This window comes from Typopeltis vanoorti, chromosome 2 (assembly GCF_054136105.1).
Source record: "Typopeltis vanoorti isolate ZY-2024b chromosome 2, IOZ_Tvanoo_1.0, whole genome shotgun sequence".
Taxonomy (NCBI): Eukaryota; Metazoa; Arthropoda; class Arachnida; order Uropygi; family Thelyphonidae; genus Typopeltis; species Typopeltis vanoorti.
In genome coordinates, this window is record NC_143550.1 from 84,745,156 (window position 1) to 84,764,797 (window position 19,642).

A 19,642-nucleotide genomic window follows, 5' to 3' on the forward strand; every position below is an offset into this window, starting at 1 on the left:
GAAAAAACTGCTACTGGCATTTGAAATGAAATGCTTAAGAAAAATAAATAGAACAAGTTGGATAGAAAAGAAAACAAATAGCACAGTCAGAAAAGAATTATTGTATAAAAAGACAATAACAGAAAAAATTAGAAAACAACTGAGATGGTTTGGCCACACTGCAGGCATGGATGCAGACGGGCTACCTAACGTCCTAATCAATACCTTTCCAACTGAAAAAAGAAGACCCAGAAGACAAAGAATTCGTTCTCTGAAATTAATAAAGGACATTTCGGGATGCAGAACTTATAAGGAACTTTTTCGAACAGCAAGGAATAGAGAAGACTGGAAGATCCTGCTCAAGGGAAGACTCAACCCGTCTTAGATGGAAGAGAAGAATGACACAATCTTTAAAGCCCTGTATTTTGGAGTGTTAATGACACCTAGTTTTTGTGTTGGATGGCAATAAACGTTTATGTGTATACTGGCTAGTATATGTAAGCTTACAATACACACAGTGAAGCAAGACTGCCAGAAAGTGTGCCTAGTGTATCAAGAAAAGGAAGTACGTTATGACTTTCAATTTCAATTGTGAACTGTATGCATTTATGTTGTCTGTTGATGTGGCGTTAAAACCCAAGCCAGACTTTGAGTTTTAAAGTAAAGGCATCTAGAGCACATTGCTCACAAGCTCTCATATAAAAGTTAGCAATGTGGGTGGGAGAGGATAATGGTAAACCTTCTTTTTGCAGGAATAAAGTATTTTGCCACACAAAATAGTCAGAATGTAGTACATGGGCAAAGAGAGTCGTGATATTGAGCAGGAATTTGTTCTGTAAAAGAAGAATTGTGTCACTGATTTGGACATTTGTGAAAAGGACAGAAACATCAAAACTGACTAATAAATCACTTTTTTTCCCCGAGTGTGATGTCCTTAAATTTGTTTATTACAAAGTGTTGTGTGTTTTTAATATAGGAGGGAGAATGACCTACCAACTCCTTGAGCGTTGATGCTAGTTTCTTGGCTAGATGATAATTGGGGAGCAAACAAACAGTATGTTCTGTTTGTGAATCTTAGGCAAACCATAAACTCTTAGAGAATGAGCACAGAGTGGAAGTAGTTCTTTAACTGTATCTGCAGGCCAGGATCGAGTGATTTAAGTAATTCTTCTGTATTTTTTTTTTAATCTGATTAGTTGGGTTATTTTTCACAAGTTGATAGGTGCTGTTGTCTGAGACTAACTGATTCATTTAAGTTCAGTTTAAAATAACTGTGGCACTACCTTAATTGATGCTAGTAATTAGGATGTCCTCACTTGCTTTTAAAGATTTCACAGCTAACAATTCAGTTTTTGTCATACTAAAGGAAAGGATTGAAGCATCCTATGTTCAAACATTTTAAACTTTCAATGGAACTTGTGGTATGGTTGATACTCGCTGAGTTGGAAAGTGTACTCTTCACACGGTACCAACAGGAATGGGCATCAAATATTCCAGTTGATGGAACCATTCTTTGTGAAAGAGCAAAAATGACTGCAGCAGCTGAACACAGAAAATTTCACTGCATTCAATGGCTGGATAACAAGATTTAAGGGCTGACATGGCCTAGTATACAAGAAGTTAGCTGGAGAAAGCGCCACAGTGGACAACAGAAGCAGAAGTGTGGCTGGAAAGAATGCCATCTTTCTTGGAGGGATATATGATATTTACAATGCAGATGATATGGGTTCTTCTACAATATTCTTCCTGATAGAACCATGGCTCTCAAAGGAAAGTCTTGTCATGCAGGAAAAACTCTAAAGACAGACTTACTGTTTTGTTTTGTGTTAACAGTGATGGATGTGACAAACAAGTGCCGGTTGTTATCAGAAAATCTTCAAAACTGCAATCTTTCAAGAATGTAAAAAAATTACCCACCAAACACTACCTGAACAATAAAGCGTGGATGACCACTGACATTTTTTCTTCATTTATGCATTCATTAGATGCAAGCATGGGTGTGCGAAACAGGAATATTCTCTTCTTTGTGGACAACTATGTCGCACATTCAAAAGATACTGCATTGTTTCTAAGAAATGCAAAAGTCATGTGGTACCCAGCAAATTATACAGATGTGTTCCAGCTCCTTGATTTAGGGATAATAAAGTGTTATAAGCAGCTTTGTAGGATACACCTTGTGCAAACAGCTGTTTGTTTAATGGATACAAGCAAAAATATGAAAAAGAAGATAAACCTGTTGGAAGCAATGCACTACACTGTGGCATCCTAGCAATAAGTAACCCAGCAAACAACCAAGAATTGTTTTCGGAAATCTGGTTATATGCAGGGACAATCTTCAGGCAATAGGAACATACTGACCAACAATGACAATGATTTCAGCCAAGACTGGGAAAAATTCAGTGGCATGAACAAAGATAAATTCGAAGGCTACAATTCTGTGAACTGCCAAGTGGCAACCAGTGGTGTAGAAATGATGCAGGAGCTGTGTGGGAGTCTCGTGCCATCTGGGAGTGGAGGGGAAAGAAGGAGAAGAAGATGATGATAAACCTGCAGTTGTGTCAAACTTTGCTGAGATGCTTGAAGCACTGATGAAATTAAAAGCATTCATTTATTCACACAGCACAAGTGACAGTGATCGTGAACTTGTTCTAGGCTTGAAAGATGGTACTTTTGCACAAAACAAATGACAATCAAAAATTTTTCCAACAAAAGCAGTGTTTTAAAAATATAGTGCAACGTGTCATATACTGTATTTCAGTGAATAATAATCATTAAATTCTTCTTAACTATAATTTTTAATGATTTCCAGTACTACTGTTTTCTTGTATGTATAATTTTTGTTCTCCATCCCCCTAAAAAAAAAAAAGGGATGAATCGAGGTTTCACTGTATTTTTTATTTATATCAGTTATTCATTTGAAATAAATAGTCATGAACTGTTACAAATATCAAGACATTTACTGTGTGACTTTAAATATAATGCAAGTGTTACCGCTGAAGCATGCCTTGACTAGTCATATATCAATAGAGAGTAATGTTGTTCTCTATGCAGAGTCTGCAATGAAGCATCTATATGTGTCACACTTGTGCATACACACACACACACACACACACACACACACACACACACACACACACACACACACAGATTAAGATTTGCATGGAAATAAAAGGTGTAGGCTTCCACTGCTTCAATCTTCTGATCATAACAGAAGAGAAAGCTTTGTTTTACAAAGTAGATTACCTGCAGCCAAAAAGGGAAGTGGAATTAGTAATTCCTTGGGGTTTTCTTTTAGATAACTGTGCATTTTATTTCAAATGTTTATTATTAATCCTTCTCAATAACTCAAAACAGTGCTGAAGATATTTTGTGTAAATTTTTTTTTTTTAAAACTGAGAACACAAGGTCAAGTTTGTACATATTTAATGATTTTTAATAATGCTGCCTTACCGCAGCACACCCACTGGAATATTTAACATGCACCGCTAGTTAACAATGCATGGGAAATAGTCAAGGACTATCTGAAGGAAGCAATATTAGATTGTATACTCAAGATAAGGAGGATAAATCAGGCAGGATTAGATGAATGAGTAGTATCATTAAGCAGGAGCTGTAAAAAAAATGTTATAGAAGTATATATGGAGAAAAATAATCAGCAAGCTAAGGAAAAGCAGCACAAGACTCAGGCAAGAAAGATGACTAACATGATAAGAAAAGCAAAATCAGATTATGAGAAGAAATTAGCCAAGCAGGCCAAAGGAAATTCAAAAGAGTTCTTATGTTATGTAGCTAGTAAAAGAGAATTACTATAGAAGGATAACTTTAATGAATGCTGAATAGTGGGTTGACAAAATGGTTGAGTTACCGAGTAACCAATTTATATGGGTCTGTCATCCAAGTGAGTATACTGCTGTGACAGGAACTGATGTGATAATAGAGGTTGATGAATTTCAAGTGCATACAACATTGAAGTATCTCAGTGCAAAAGCAGCCATTGAATTATATGGGACACCAGCAACAAAGAAATTGATATTGTCTCTAACTAGGCAGGTAAACTTAAGTCTCAGCTCTGATATTATCCCAAGGAAGTGGATGGAAGGCAAATTCATTTCATTATATAAAGGAAGAGCCAAGACTACACCAGCAAATTATAGAGAAATCAGAATCTCAGGAGTGTTGATAAATAATGCAAAAGTTCATGAACAACAGAATTCAGAAACAGGAGGATAAGAATCTGATACTCGATGAGGACAGCATGGCTTTGTGAAAGGTAGGTCATGCCTTAATAATTTAATAATGTTTGACAATAGAGTGACAGCTCAGTTAGGTAAAGGGAATGGCTAACATGATGATACTGCTGGATTTTGCAAAGACATCTGACAGGATACTACGTGGAACTGTTACATAAACTGGTATAAATGGGAATATGATGCCATGATATGGAGACAAAGGTGACTGATATACAGATACCATAGAACAGTATATGGAAGAGTAGAATCCAGGAGAAAAACTGACTAGCAGGGTGTAGCAATGATCTTTGCTTAGATCACTACTTTTTAATTTCACGTAAGTGATACAGGAAAAAAGATTCAAAGGGAAATATTTAGTTATTTGTAACTGATGCCATATTAGGGTAGAACAATAGTTAATCAAGATGTACAGTGCTTGCAAGATGACTTAAATAGGCTGACAGTGTTGAAAGTTTATTTTTCACTTGGTTAGAATATAATATATTTAGTTTAATCCTTTATCCAAGTGTGAGCAAACAAAGTTTGCACCTGAAAGTATCTTCAGGACTGGGGTAAGGTGGTGCAACACCAGGACGACTCCTTGCAAAGGTGGAGCAAGCTACCAACACTCCTATCTCAGTATCTCCCATACTGCAAAACACATCTCCATGCAGATATGTCTAATGTTATGCATTAAGGGAAGGGCCACTACCCAGACTAGTTTCGACCTTTATTGAGGTCTCTTCAGTGGGAGCCAGGCCCAAGTGGAGATACCAGCCAGAAGGATTAGCAAGGTCATCTCTACCTATAGGAGTTGCCAAATGGTGTGCCACCTTTTTAATAAATTACTCTGGACTAGTCTGGGTAGTGGCCCTTCCCTTAATGCATAACATTAGACATCCGCAAGGAGATGTGTTTTGCATTATGGGAGATACTGAGATAGGAGTGTTGGTAGCTTGCTCCACCTTTGCAAGGAGTCACCCAGTGTTGCACCACCTTACCCCAGTCCTGAAGATACATACTTTCAGGCACAAACTTTGTTTGCTCACACTTGGATAAAGGATTAAACTAAATTTATTATATTCTAACCAAGTGAAAAATAAACTTTCAACATCTTTCTCTAAATCCAGAGAAATTTATTAAAAAGGTGGCACACCATTTGGCAACTCCTATAGGTAGAGATGACCTTGCTAATCCTTCTGGCCGGTATCTCCACTTGGGCCTGGCTCACACTGAAGAGACCTCAATAAAGGTCGAAACTAGTCTGGGTAGTGGCCCTTCCCTTAATTCATAACATTATACATATCTGCAAGGAGATGTGTTTTGCATTATGAGAGATACTGAGATAGGAGTGATAGTATCTTGCTCCACCTTTGCAAGGAGTCGCCCTGGTGTTGCACCACCTTACCCCAGTCCTGAAGATACTTTCAGGCACAAATTTGTTTGCTCACACTTGGATAAAGGATTAAACTAAATTTATTATAGGCTGACAGTATGAGCAAAACATAATGGATGCCAGTTTAATGTGGAAAAGTGTCAAGTTATGCATTTTGAGCTAAAAAGATTACGAGCTATTTACTATACTGATGGAACTGTACTCCATGAATTGATGAGGCAGGGATTTGGGGAGAATGGTGTATAGAGTTATAGTTCAGATGGCAAAATGCTAAGTTGGGCAAGGTAGCTGACATGATTAGTTGAACACATTAACAGAGATAAGGAGTTATGATTCCTCTTTATAAGGTGCTGATGCAGCCACATTTGAATTATTGTACTCAAATCTGGTCACTTTGGTTCTTGAGGATGTGAAAGTGGAGTGGATCCATAGGCAAGTGATCAAGATGATGAGGGGGTCCGTTGAATGCTCCCTATAATGATAATCTGTAGCTGCAAAAGTTGCATGAAGGATGGAAGTGAATGACTATGATAGAAACATTTAAGTTAACAAAAAGAGTTTTATAGGATTAGTGCAGAGTTCCAGAGTTGTGAGAACTAGATTTTTGCTTGGAGAGCAGTGAATGAGAAGAATGGGTTGCCAGAATGAGTTTGGTTCTCTCATGCAGTGAGCCTTTGCACTCTATGAAGGCACATACCTGTGCAATAATAATAATAATAACAGTAATTAAGCAAGGTTCTTGTTGAAAAGCTGAAGAAAAGGAATAATTCATGTGAAGTGTGATAACTAAAGTTTTAATGGCACCAATCTTCTGGGAAAAGTGAGCATCTGAATCTTGTTGAATGTATCTAACAGTGATGGCAGGTTTATAGTAAGTATAGCCAGACAATGTTCCAGAGGCAGTACTAATAAGCATGATATCAAGAATAGCAATCTATCAACACTCTCCTTTTCCAGAGTGAATCTGATCCATGGATGAAGGTAGTTTTTAGGATGAGAATCTCCCAAACTTCATCCATGGATCAGTGAATCTGATTCATGAATGAAGTTTGGGAGATTCTCATCCTAAACACTATTTAGGGTTATTTTATAGGTAATCTGGAAACCCTACTCAACCTTGATGATGCACCATTCATATGCACTGTGTGTCTGATCCAAATGCCAGAATTATGAGGAAATATCATCTTATACTGACATCCCATCCTATTAACAAACTTTCTAGTTTCCTGCCAACCATTGGCTAACCTCTCGCACCTCTAGGCTAAGAGTGCTGGAATCCTATAATAAAATTATCAGGGAATACTTTATTTAGTCATGAACCCAGTCCACTTCAGCTGGAAGAATAAGATCTATAAGCATATTGAAGAAGTGCCCATGAAGAATTGTCTATTCCCCACCTTATTCCAAGAATTGTCTATTCCACCTGTTATGCTGGCTTCTACTATGTGGATGATGATTTCATCATATGATCACATCTTAAAAATGAGTTATCACCTTCTTCCAACAAATTAACAATCATAACAAACTGATGGTATGTCATGCCTAGACACTGTGCTTACATGTACTGCCTCTGTCACTTTGTCCAATTATACTTATTTTTAAACCATTTCACCAGCAGTTACATACAAGATTTGGTTTATCATACTTTCTAGAAGACTAGTATCATTAAGACTTTACTTAGCAGTGACCAAATGATTTGCTCCTCTTCTTCAACTTTACAATAAGAAGTCTGCTTAGTTAAAACAGCTATACAACTAAATGGTTCTAATCCTTAAAAATTCCATCATATCTTTGATTAATGACATCTTACTTCTGTCACAGTACAGTTTCTATTTTATATGTATATGTGTGTCTGAACCAAATGGTAGAATTCTGAGGAGGAATCATCAAAAAAACTCCTCCCATGAAAACAAACTACCAAAAAACACTTGAAAATATCATCATTATCATCATGTGTCATCTCTGTCCAGGAGGTTGATTACCATGTCTCACAACCAACTTTGTTCCTGTGCCTCCCTTGAAAATTCCTCATATGCCAGAAATATCCAGTTCTTAAGATTGCTGCTCCAAGTAATTCTTTGCATTCCTCATTCCCTCTACCATTCCTTAGGACAGCTTTTGGTTGCTTTATGTCTTCGCAAATGTCAGAAATATTTGGGCTTTCTTCTTTTGAAAATATATATATATAAAAAATTAAAAAAAAATAGAAAAAAATAACAAATATCTATCAAACAATTTATTCAAAAAATTCAACAAAAAAAACTTCCAAACTGACTTTACCAACATCTGTCTCAATTCTAATATTAGTAACATGCACCATCCCCTATAAACGCATAAACCTAAAGTATTATACATCACCAAACCTCAGCTGGCATCCTCTGCCACTATATTAGACCTCAACATTCTTTATCACATCCTATATGAGAGCTTTTGGAAGAAGAAATGGATTTGCATATTTGTCAGGTCATATCTTATGCCAAAGGTTATTAGATCTAAAATACCCTTTATATGATCTGGTTTGGTTAAAGAATTCCTTACCTCACTTTGTTGCCTTTTTTCATTCAGAGAGCTGCCTCTACCACTCTCCTAACCCTAATAACATTATGAACATAATGGACTATTTTTTCTCTCTGAAAGTCAATCACATACAGTCTGATTACCCTAACAGTGAGATAATCTTCTTTGGTAACTTCAATGTCCATAATTCAGACTGGCTTCCCTTCTCCAACGTCACAGACCAAGCTAGAAGAGAAGCTGAGCTGTCTGCTAACAGCAATAATTTAACACAGATTGTTTACCAACCCACTACAAGTCCATATAATTCTCATCATTCTCCAAACACCCAGGCTATTTTCTTAACCAGCTCTCCCTCCAAATATATCACTGATGTTTGTTGTCCTCTTGTCATGTCTGACCATAACCTTGTTCATGTTTACTTTCTATAGCTGTTATCTCTCAGTAAATCTCGGCCTAATTTCCATGATGCCAATGGTGCTACAATAGGGCCAATTGGAAATAACCTTCAGATTTCTATAGCTAATTTCCTTCTTCTTCTAATTCCTTCCCTCCTCTTTTACCTTGCAGTGTCAAGGATTTTCTATTCACTTAACCGCTACGGTATCAAGGATAAGGTGGTTAGCCCTATGCCTCTCTGTGTATGCTATGTCTGCACTTGGGTACAAAAAAAAAGTGTTTCCGGGTGAACCCCCCCCCCACCTACTATAAGAGACCGGCTAACTCAACTTTAGTCTCTTTAAAAAAGTTCCTCAAGTCACTGATGGGAATCGAACCCAGGTCTTTCTGACCAAAGGGCTTCATCTATACTGACTGAGCTATGGAGGATCTTGCTAATTTCCACACAAAACCTGAACCCCTATCTAACCCTTGGTTCTCCAACAACTGTGCCAAAGCAGTCCATATCAAAAATTCAGTATACATCCAATGGCTCAAGTCAAAAACTCTAGCCTCTCACTCAGCTTACACACTAAAGCCTGCAACAACAACAACAAAAAAAACAGACTTTGCAAGGGCTACATGCATTAAGCTTGTCTACAGCTGAAATGGAAGTTGAGCATTCTCATCCTCATAAAGGTTGTGCTACATGCTTCTACTCTTCCATGATTTTCCTTTCTTGCATCCTGAGTCATACATCTCTTAAATATAAGGCAGAAGCAGTATATTTCTTCCAACTTTCATGTAGAAGACCAAGGCAAATCTCCTCCCATTATTCTGCAATCTTCTTCTGATCTTTCACCAGAAGAACATTAGAAAAATACTCAAATACGAGGGTTGTTTGAAGAAGTTTGGTAAAAAAAAACTGGATAACCATATTTTTTTTGGAAGAAATCACCTTTATTTCTCAACATAGTCTCCATCGAGGTCTACACATTTGGTCCAGCGAGTTTCAAATTTTTATATCCAATCCCACCTGGATTTGTTAAGGGGTGCTCTTGCTTTAGTAATATGACTGCCTTTTATAATAAAGTGACAAGAGCAGTTGTTGGGTTTTCATCCAACCTTATATTTGCTAGCTGTTGTTTGACCCCACTTTCAAACATAAAGAAAATTTTTATTATACTGCGCCACTCTATGTTTGAAATCACACAATTTTTTGTGAGGGAATCAAGCACCAATTAGCACTACAGCTATAAGAACTTACTACAGGCCAAAATTGTTTTACTTATATATAGGATTTCCTGTAAGATTTGTATTTTAATGAGCGGTGCAATGAAACCGAAATTAGGCAAGCACAAGAATCAAGTTAAACAAGATATTTAATTCTCTCACAAAATTAGAAAATAATTTATACATTCAATAAAGTATAAGATTCTACTCAGCTGAGTGCATCATTTACTGCTAGAACTTATGACTTTCACAATTCATATCCGTTAGGATTTCAACTTAGTTTCAATTTAAACAATATCAATATTCAGCAAAACATTCAAAAGTTAGTTCTTTTTAGTCTCAGTGAAATATTGGTAAACTTCAATTTATCAAACCTTAACAAGCATCATCAATATTAATCAGAGGATTAAAATAGTTCTTAAAAGGCTTAGTCTTGATTTTACATATACGTAGTGAGATAACACATTCAAACACGAACTAATTCTTCAATGAAGTTTCTCACATTAATTTCAAAAGGAGATGTTTTATAATATCACTCATTCAAGCTTGACTAGCTGGCTCCAGCAACACGAAATTTGACCAAGTTCTCCGGACACAAGTAACACTATCACACATTAGTATAGAATAGATATTTTTACCGGTATGATCATCACAGCTTGCACATTATGGAAAACTCTTACAACACTTCTAGGCACTCAATAATTTTCCACTATAGGGCAACACAAAACTTATGGTATTCCTGAGTTTAATAACTTATTTGTTAAGACTGGAAAATGTATTTTCTTGCTCATAACTTATCTTACGATAAATCTCGATCATATTATTATCGTTTCACTCGGTAAATTCCTTTACAAGATGACAGGAAACTATAAATAAATATGAGTTTGAAGTAAGATCCATTAAAATCGGAACAAGTTTCCAAATTTTTATTATGTCGTACGATCCTAGGTTAGATCACATCTCACAACCTTCCTACACTCTCTCCATTTTCCCTCTGACTGTTTCTTCCTATTTTACCTCTCTCCTTCCTTTTTCCCACCCAAACTTGTGTTTTTTTTTCACTCGTTCAGTTTACAACGAAAATTCTCACGTGAGCGTTATAGTTCCCCAACGCTAAATCACGCGCTATCTAAAATTAACTTAGTTTTCTGACAGAAACCAATCAAATCACACTAGCAGAATCCGTTAGAATTACTTTCACTTTCCGTAACAACAAATGAAATGCATATATTACAGTTCACTTAGGATACATTTACACGTTATATAAAGAATTCATACAGAATAAATAACAAAAAAAATTACAATTTTTTTATTTCAATAAAAAAATAACAGTAAGTATTTAAATTAGAATTTACTTAGGAGCAAAATTACCTCAGGGTATGGAATTCATGTTAAATCATGAATGAAGTATTAATAATCATAAAACCTGTCATTCCCAATTTAACACAGTTGATGAGGTAAAAGGCATATAGTGCCATTTCTTTGGAATTTGCAAAGGCATTTGATAGGGTTCCACATCATAAGTTGATACTTAAGTTGCAGCACATGGGTTTAGATGTCGGGTTAGTCAACTGGATTCAGGATTGGCTGTCTGATAGGTATCACAGAGTTGTGTATGGTGGGGCAATATCAAAGAGGCAGAAGGTTACAAGTGGGGTTCCACAGGGCTCAGTACTGGGACCTGTATTGTTTAACTTTTATATCAATGACATTGTCTGTGGATTGCAAGGGGGATGTTCAGTTGTTTGCTGACAATAAAGCTGGGGAGGGTTATTAGTAATAGTGCAGATGTGGCAGCCCTGTAAGAGGATTTGAATAAACTGGACAGATGGGCAAATGAATGGGGTATTGGTTTAATGCACCAACATGTAAAGTCTTGAAGTTTGGGATACATCGATGGGAGGCTACATATTCAACTGGAAGAGCTGTACTGGAGGAAATAGGAGGGAGACAAGAGATCTGGGGATAATGACTGATAGAAAACTGAAATTCACAGAGCATATTGTAAAGGTGGTGAAGGGAACCCAGAGAATTGCTGCAATACTGAGAAGGATGCTGACCAACAGAGATAAAAGAGTTATAATTATGTTGCATAAGACTCTGATCAGACCCACAGTTATACTATTGTTCTCAAATTTGGTCCCTAGGATTTGAAGGGGATAAATTAACTGTGGAAAGGTACAGAGGCAAATAACAAAGAGGGTTTCAGGACTGTACAATTTTAGTTAAGGATTGGCTGAGGGAATGTGGACTGCAGAGTTTGGTGGATATAAGGAGGAGAGGTGATATAATCGAGACTTTTAAACTGTTGAGAGACAGTTACAGGGGTTGACAGTGGGGAGTTCTTTCACTTGGCGGAAAAGCAGGAGGAGCAATAACAAGGGGCCATCCCTGGAAGTTACGAAATGAAGCTGTCAGCAAGTGGGTGAAGAGTGGTTGAACTGTGGAATGCATTGCCTGATAGAGTGGTGAGAGCAAGAAAGTTGAATGAGTTCAAGGAGTGGTATGATAGAATGTGTTTCTTAGGAAGGTCCTCACACGATGAGTCTCTCGACTCCATGAAGGCCTGAATAATAATAATACTTTATAAACTAAACATATTTGGTTGTTTATATAATTCAAATACAAAATTATTTATTAATTACTGACCATTTACGAAAAACTTAAACTACATCAGAGCCTACCAGTTTCACCAGCAAACTGTCTGACTTTTTCAAGGCGTTTACAGAGACATAAAAACTAGTAAATGCAAATTGAAAGGAACATAAAAAAATGTTGTCAACCAACTAGTAGCTAAGATTACACGTTCGCATGACAGAGAGGACTTATTGTTCTTATTCATTATCACACGTGTGTTTGTTGTAAATGTGTAATGTGATTACTGGCTAGCTGTAGTTCAGATTGATTTAGAGAGAGGATCAAGTTTTTCCACGAACTGTTTAGGATTGCACCCTGATTTCTGTTGAGGTTTATACTGGCTATTAACACTATTGTGGCTTCCTTGAATAAACAATGTCTATAGTCGTCATCCAGATATGGCATGGAGCTGTTTTGCCACTCTATCGTGTGGTTAGATGTACAGAAATGATGTGCTAAGCCAGAAGAGATACTTCTGTTGTGGTTTACATCACCAACATGTTATTTTTGTCTGATTTCTAAACACCATGAAGTTTTTCTGATGTAGGCAAGACCACAGTAGCAAGGAATGCAATATACTCCAAGATATTTGTTGACGATATCTTCATTATATGGCAAGACAGCTTAGAAAACCTAAAATCGTTTGTGGATAAAATCAACTCAATCCATAACAAGATAAAATTCACTCTGGAAGTGGAAAACAACAACCAACTTCATTTTTTAGACATCTTGATAAAGAAACAATCAAATAGTGTCAAATTATCTATTTACAGAAAGCGCACAAATACTTGAAGATATCTTCATTATACTTCAAACCCTCACAAGACACACAACACAAACACTGAACATTATCCACATGTTGAAATATAGGGCCAGAAAGTTTATATCAGAAGAGGAGGATACACAGACTGAACTCTCACTAATAGCCAACACATTATCACAAAATAGATATCCTCAAAACATCATCGAAAAATATCTATACGGTGACAACCTCAGACAAGAGGAATCACACTCCCACCACATTTCTACTGCAGTGATCCCTTTCATCAAGTCAATTTCTTATCAAATAGCCAGAATACTAAGAGCCTACAACATCAGAGTGGTCTTCAAACCAACCACCAGCATCAGACAAGTTTCAGGATCCCCAAAAGATAAGGTGCCTTTCTGCAAATATCTTGGAGTATATTGCATTCCTTGCTACTGTGGTCTTGCCTACATCAGAAAAACTTCATGGTGTTTAGAAATCAGACAAAAATAACATGTTGGTGATGTAAACCACAACAGAAGTATCTCTTCCGGCTTAGCACATCATTTCTGTACATCTAACCACACGATAGAGTGGCAAAACAGCTCCATGCCATATCTGGATGACGACTATAGACATTGTTTATTCAAGGAAGCCACCGTAGTGTTAATAACCGGTGGAAACCTCAACAGAAATCAGGGTGCAATCCTAAACAGTTCGTGGAAAAATTTGATCCTCTCTCTAAATCAATCTGAACTACAGCTAGCCAGTAATCACATTACACGTTTATAACAAACACGCATGTGTGATAATGAATAAGTCATCCTCTCTGTCACGTGAATGTGTAATCTTAGCTACTAGTTGGTTGACAACATTTTTTTATGTTCCTTTCAATTTGCATTTACTAGTTTTCATGTCTCCGTAAACGCCTTGAAAAAGCCAGACAGTTTGCTGGCGAAACTGGTAGGCTCTAATGTAGTTTTGTTTTTCGTAAATGGTCAGTAATTAATAAATAATTTTGTATTTGAATAATACTTTATTTCAGTTGTAAAGTCAGCAGTCAGAATTGAAGGAAGTATGGGTTTTGTTTTATTATTAATTTCTGTCTTTGTAAAGCATTTGTTTTACAGAAAGTTTAATTATACAAGGGTTCAAATCCAGTTAGTGCAATGACTTTTAACTATTTCTTTAAGAATCTGGAAAATCACTGATTCAAGACCAAATAAAAAAAAATATATATATATATATATATATATATATATATTTAATGAAACTAAAACATTATATACATTTAAATAAGATTACATAAATAACTACAAAATTAACTGGATCCAAGGCATTCTAAAATAAATCTACACTTGAGATTTTCTTATCCAAAAATATTAAAATCATTCATTCTCTGACCAATTCTATTATTGGATTGTTTGGCATATATTTAATCGCATCTATCAGACTAAACACCTTGATTTCACAACAAAATTGTTCATCAGAATCAGTTTCTTTTGTTAGGCCCTTTCAAAAATATAAAATTTTCTTCTTCTGCAGGAAATCAATTTTTTTTTTCTTTCTTAAGTAGCATACAATATTATTGCTCCCATCTCAATAAAGTATAAATATTCTAACCTCTTCAGTTCTATTTGATGCACAATTTACTAATCTTTGTGCCAGAGGAAGAAATTTCTTTCTTCTACTACTTCACATAAACAACATATCTAAGTTGAGCTGTTCATGTTATGCCACTTTATAGTTTTTTCACCAACTGCTTTTTCCATAGTAATCTGGTGTCCTTAAGACAGAAGACGAAACTTTCCCCTTCAGCGTGTCCTCAAACATTCAATTAGAACGTTGACTGTAATATCTTCTTTTATTTACCAAATAAATATTGACAGACTCAACTCCTCCAGTTTAAAGACTCACAGTTCTACGATTCCTTTTCAGTATCTTCTATTAATATACTCAGACCCTTAAAAACTTCCTAAGAACAAAATTCTCTGGTTGCTATTCTGAAATTTCCATTAGCTATCTACTTGTTTTCCTTATTACGCCAATGCTGAATGCTCACTCTGTCAGCTGTCAATCACCCATCTGTCTCTTTGGCGAGCATGCGCACTCCATGTAAATTGCAAGCAAGAAGCTATGTATAATGGCTGACAAGTTGTCTCCATTAGCGTAAAGAAATGTCTTCTCAAATCACAACAAATATTTCAACACTTAACAATTTTATATTACAATAAAGAAAATTAAAATTACTACAAACTATAAAACTCTAGTAAGTACATCAATTTTCAAATGCTTTACAATTTGTTTTGATAACGGGCATATCGCAAGTTTCGATATATGTTATGAAACCAAAACTAATGATAAATTAGAATAGAGAAACAACTGTAAAAAGATTCATAACTGTAAATTATGATTATTTTTACAGTTTGATGTTAAATCTGGTATCAGACATGGATGTACATTATCTACTCTATTATTCATTATCTACATGGATCACATTATGAAAGAAAGTGGTATTAAACCTGATATCAATATTGGAGATTTTAATCTGAGCTCTTTATTTGATGTGGATGATATACTTTTAAATAAATCCAGTATAAGTCAGAAAGATTCCCTGACTAAACTGAATAACTGTTGTAACAGATTTGGTGTGAAGGTCAGCAATAACAAGACAAAGAAAATGAAAATAGGCAGAAACATTGAAAATATCTACTGCATTATGAATGGAGAACCTATAGAACGAGTAAAACATTTCAGCTACCTAGGCAAAAATTTTAGTGAAGATGGTAAATTAAATATGGAAATAGACAACAGAATCAACAAAGCTAGTATTGTAGGAAGTTTATAAGGACCAAGAGTAAAATTAGTCAAAACAGAGTTCAAACCAAGTTTAGCTTATGGATCTGAGAGCTGGGTTAGAAATAAAACACTTGACCAAAGACAAGAGAACACAGATATGCGAGTTGTGAGAAAGATTAAGAGCATTAACAGATGGCATCAATAGCAATATCATATTAAACACGAGGATATTAGGAAGGAACTCAACTTTCTTAGCATCCAGGAATCTGTTAGCAGAGCTAATCTCAGGTGGTATGGTCACTTCACAGAATGGGAGAGAAAAATTTAGCAAAACAAGTGTGTTCTCTGCCAGGTTGGCAGAAAAAGACCAATGTGTAAGTAGACTGACAGAGTAAAAAGTGCCTTAGAAGACAGAAATATAAGATCTGATAATGTTGATGTTTTGACATGTAACAGACTGTTTTGGAGGAAAATTGTAGATAGGATATTAGTAATGATATAAGTTTTTCATGTAGTATCATAATATCCTGTACACCCCTTGAGGGTACAGGTCAGGAATTTGATGATGATGATGATATTATTCTTGACATAGTCATTGTATGACCAGATAGTTATGGGTGACCAAAATGAGATGACGGTAGGCATGTAATGAAGTCCTGCGGTGGACGTCCCTTGACCTTACCCTATGCATCAGTTCATCATATGTTCGACAGGATTGAGATCAGGGCTCTGTGGAGGCCAGTCAAGTATGGTGACATTCATGTCCACAAACCATGCGGTTACAGCAGCAGCCTTATGACAGGGTTCTTACTGAAAGAGACAATGGTCAGTTCTGTAGAAACGCCACAAAGCAGGAAGCATTGCATTATCAAGAATGTTCAAACCTCTCTGAGTTCAATGTTCGTGGTACCACAAACAGAGTTCCAAGGCCAAACCAAGAAAAACAGGACCATATCATCACACTGCCACCTCCAAATTTCATAGTTGGGGTTATGTACTCTGGTAAGAGACATTCACAAAGCACTGAGTATGAAACATGATTCGTCACTCTATAACACAGTTTTCCAAGCGTCCATGTCCCACTGTACATGCTCTTTGCACCACTGAAGATGATGCTGCATGTTGGTTCAGGTAATGCGTGGTTTGAATATTGCATCCTACCATGGAAACCCATATTGTGAGCCTCGGTTCTGAATGTTTTTGTGCAGATTCATGTTCCAGTTAATGCTCAGAATTCTGCATTCAACGTGTCAGCTGAGGAATGGCGGTTTTTGCATATTATCCTTCATAGCACCCTATGGTCACATTCAGTGAGTGTGGTGAGTTGTCAGCTATAAGTATCAGTTTTGCTACCAGGAAGTAGAACTTTTGCTACTGAGATAGAAGCAGAGGGAGTCGACTATATTCTCCTTGTGCTTCTATCTCAGTATGGTATTACTAATTATTGACCTGGGATAATAATAAACAGACCATGAAGAAAACTAAATGAAGATCCTTGGCTCTCATATACATATATATAAACACCAATATATATATGAAACTTACTCTCTATAATAAACACTATTCTAGTAAATCCCCTGACTGTAACAAACTACTGAAACTTCTACCTGAAGTCCTGTAGCAGCAATACTGTTTAAAAAATTGTATAATGGAATATTTCAAACTATTAAAGATAATATAATACTACTTACGATTTAGTCTTCCATCAGGAAAAAATGAACGATGGGGAGAAAAAAAAACAGAAATTAATAGATTGAAAATAAAAGAATCTGATGATATTTTAAATTATTTATAAATAAGTATTTCAGTTTTCATAATAAAAATTTCTTTATATATAACTTCCTTTAGTAAAATCACACACACACACACACACACACACACACACACACACACACACACACACACACACACACACACACACACACACACACACACACACACACACAAAATATAGGGTATAGGGTTATAAAATATATTTATAAAATATATAAGATGTAGAGAAAAAAATTCCAATTCCAACATGGCCTAGCAGAATTGAGTATATGAAAAAGCCAGCTGGTAATTTATCATGTCCTCACACAAATGCTAGGAGCATCAGGAAGAAATAGGTTGAGTTCATTGCTTTAATAAATACATTGTGGCCTAAGATTCTTGGCATTAGTGAAATTTGGCTATCAAAGTGAGATGTAACTGGGATCAAGTGGAATGGAATGGGCATAGTATTTTTAAAATGATAGAGAAGATAGAAGGGGGGGGGGGGAGAGGGAGAGAGAGCAGGAAGTACTACTAATGATATCAGATGACTTGAGTTCAGTTGGGTAGAAATGCATGAAAGTATGGTGCATGACAATATGGTGGAGTGTTGCTACAATGAAATGCATCTCCAGGGGTACGAAACGAGTAATCATTATGGGTGATTTAGGTAGGAGAGAAATCTCGTGATAAAATTGAAGGAAAATGCAAGATAACTTTCTCAAGAAGCATGTGAAGGAAGGAACTCGAGATCAAAGAATGTTAAATTTGATTATTGCATCAGAATGAGTTTCCATTATGAATATGACTATTTCACCACCAGTTGGTGACAGTGATCATGCCATACTTTCCTGGGAAGTAGTTAATTGTATAGAGATTCCAATTAGGATGGGTTACATGCTGAACTACAAAGCTAAAAATTATGAACCAGCTCAGAAAAATACTATCATGGATGGGAATCCTTGAAAAAGTGCTTAAGAATAGTATAGTATCTGCATAAATCTCTAGAATTTGAAGAACAAATAGGGTGGAAGTGAAATGTGTAACCTTATTAAGCAAGAGATGCATAAAAAGAAAATGTAGAAGAAATATTGACAGAATAAAAGTAAGAGGAGTTATCAAATATATAAAGGAAAGAAAAGTTATAAGTATTGTGTGGAAAGCTAAATTGGAATACATAAAGAAATTGGCTATGCAAGCTAAAGGCAATCCAGAATAATTTTATCATTATGCCACAAAGTAAAAGAAGGAATGAATGTGGAAGAATAATGCAGAGAGTACTCGTGTCAAAAGTTGATATTGTTTAATTAACGAGTGCTCACTTTGCTAAGATATATCAACCAGTTGTTTCCATAATTTCTAAGATGCATTCTGATCACCACGTGAGCATGAAGGAAAGGATATATCAACCAGGTGTATGTAACATGGTGCACAGTGCTACTAGTGTATGTGAAGAGATAGAGGTGCATAAGAATGAGCTTGAAGAGCTGTTGCATAAGCTGGATAAGAATTTGGCAATAGGAACAAATGGGATATTAACACATATGCTAAAGGAATGTTTCAGCCAAATAACTAGACTCTTGATTTGTATTATTTTGTTTGCATTATTTGAGTCTCAGCTCATGAACGATACCATCGCACAATACCATGGGAAGAATGTATGCTGATGATGGTGCAAAAACTGACATATCTAACTACCAACCTATCAGTATCTCTAGAGTGGCAGTGAAGATTTTACAGAAGTTGATACAAACTTGCATACAGAAATGAGTAAGTTGATAGGCAAGCTATACTCTGCAAAGAACAGCATGGGTTTACTAAAGTGAGGTCATGTTTGAGCAATTTGCTCATGTTTCATAACAATGCTACGGTGAGTTGTATAAAGGGAATGGATAGATATACTACGATATGTTGGATTTTGCATTTGATAGAATACCACATGAAAGGCTGTTGAATAAACTGGATAATATGAGTTTGGAA

General features: G+C 36.0%; 1 protein-coding gene across 1 annotated transcript in view; it reads right to left on the minus strand.

Moving 5' to 3' along the window:
• Positions 1-3,547: 3,547 nt before the first annotated feature.
• LOC150109221 (early endosome antigen 1-like) overlaps positions 3,548-19,642 on the minus strand; it is a 72,742-nt gene continuing 56,647 nt past the window's right edge. Inside the window, exon 4 of the mRNA XM_090401866.1 lies at positions 3,548-3,589. Within this exon, the coding sequence (XP_090257992.1) occupies positions 3,548-3,589 (42 nt within the window). The remainder of the gene's footprint in view (positions 3,590-19,642) is intronic.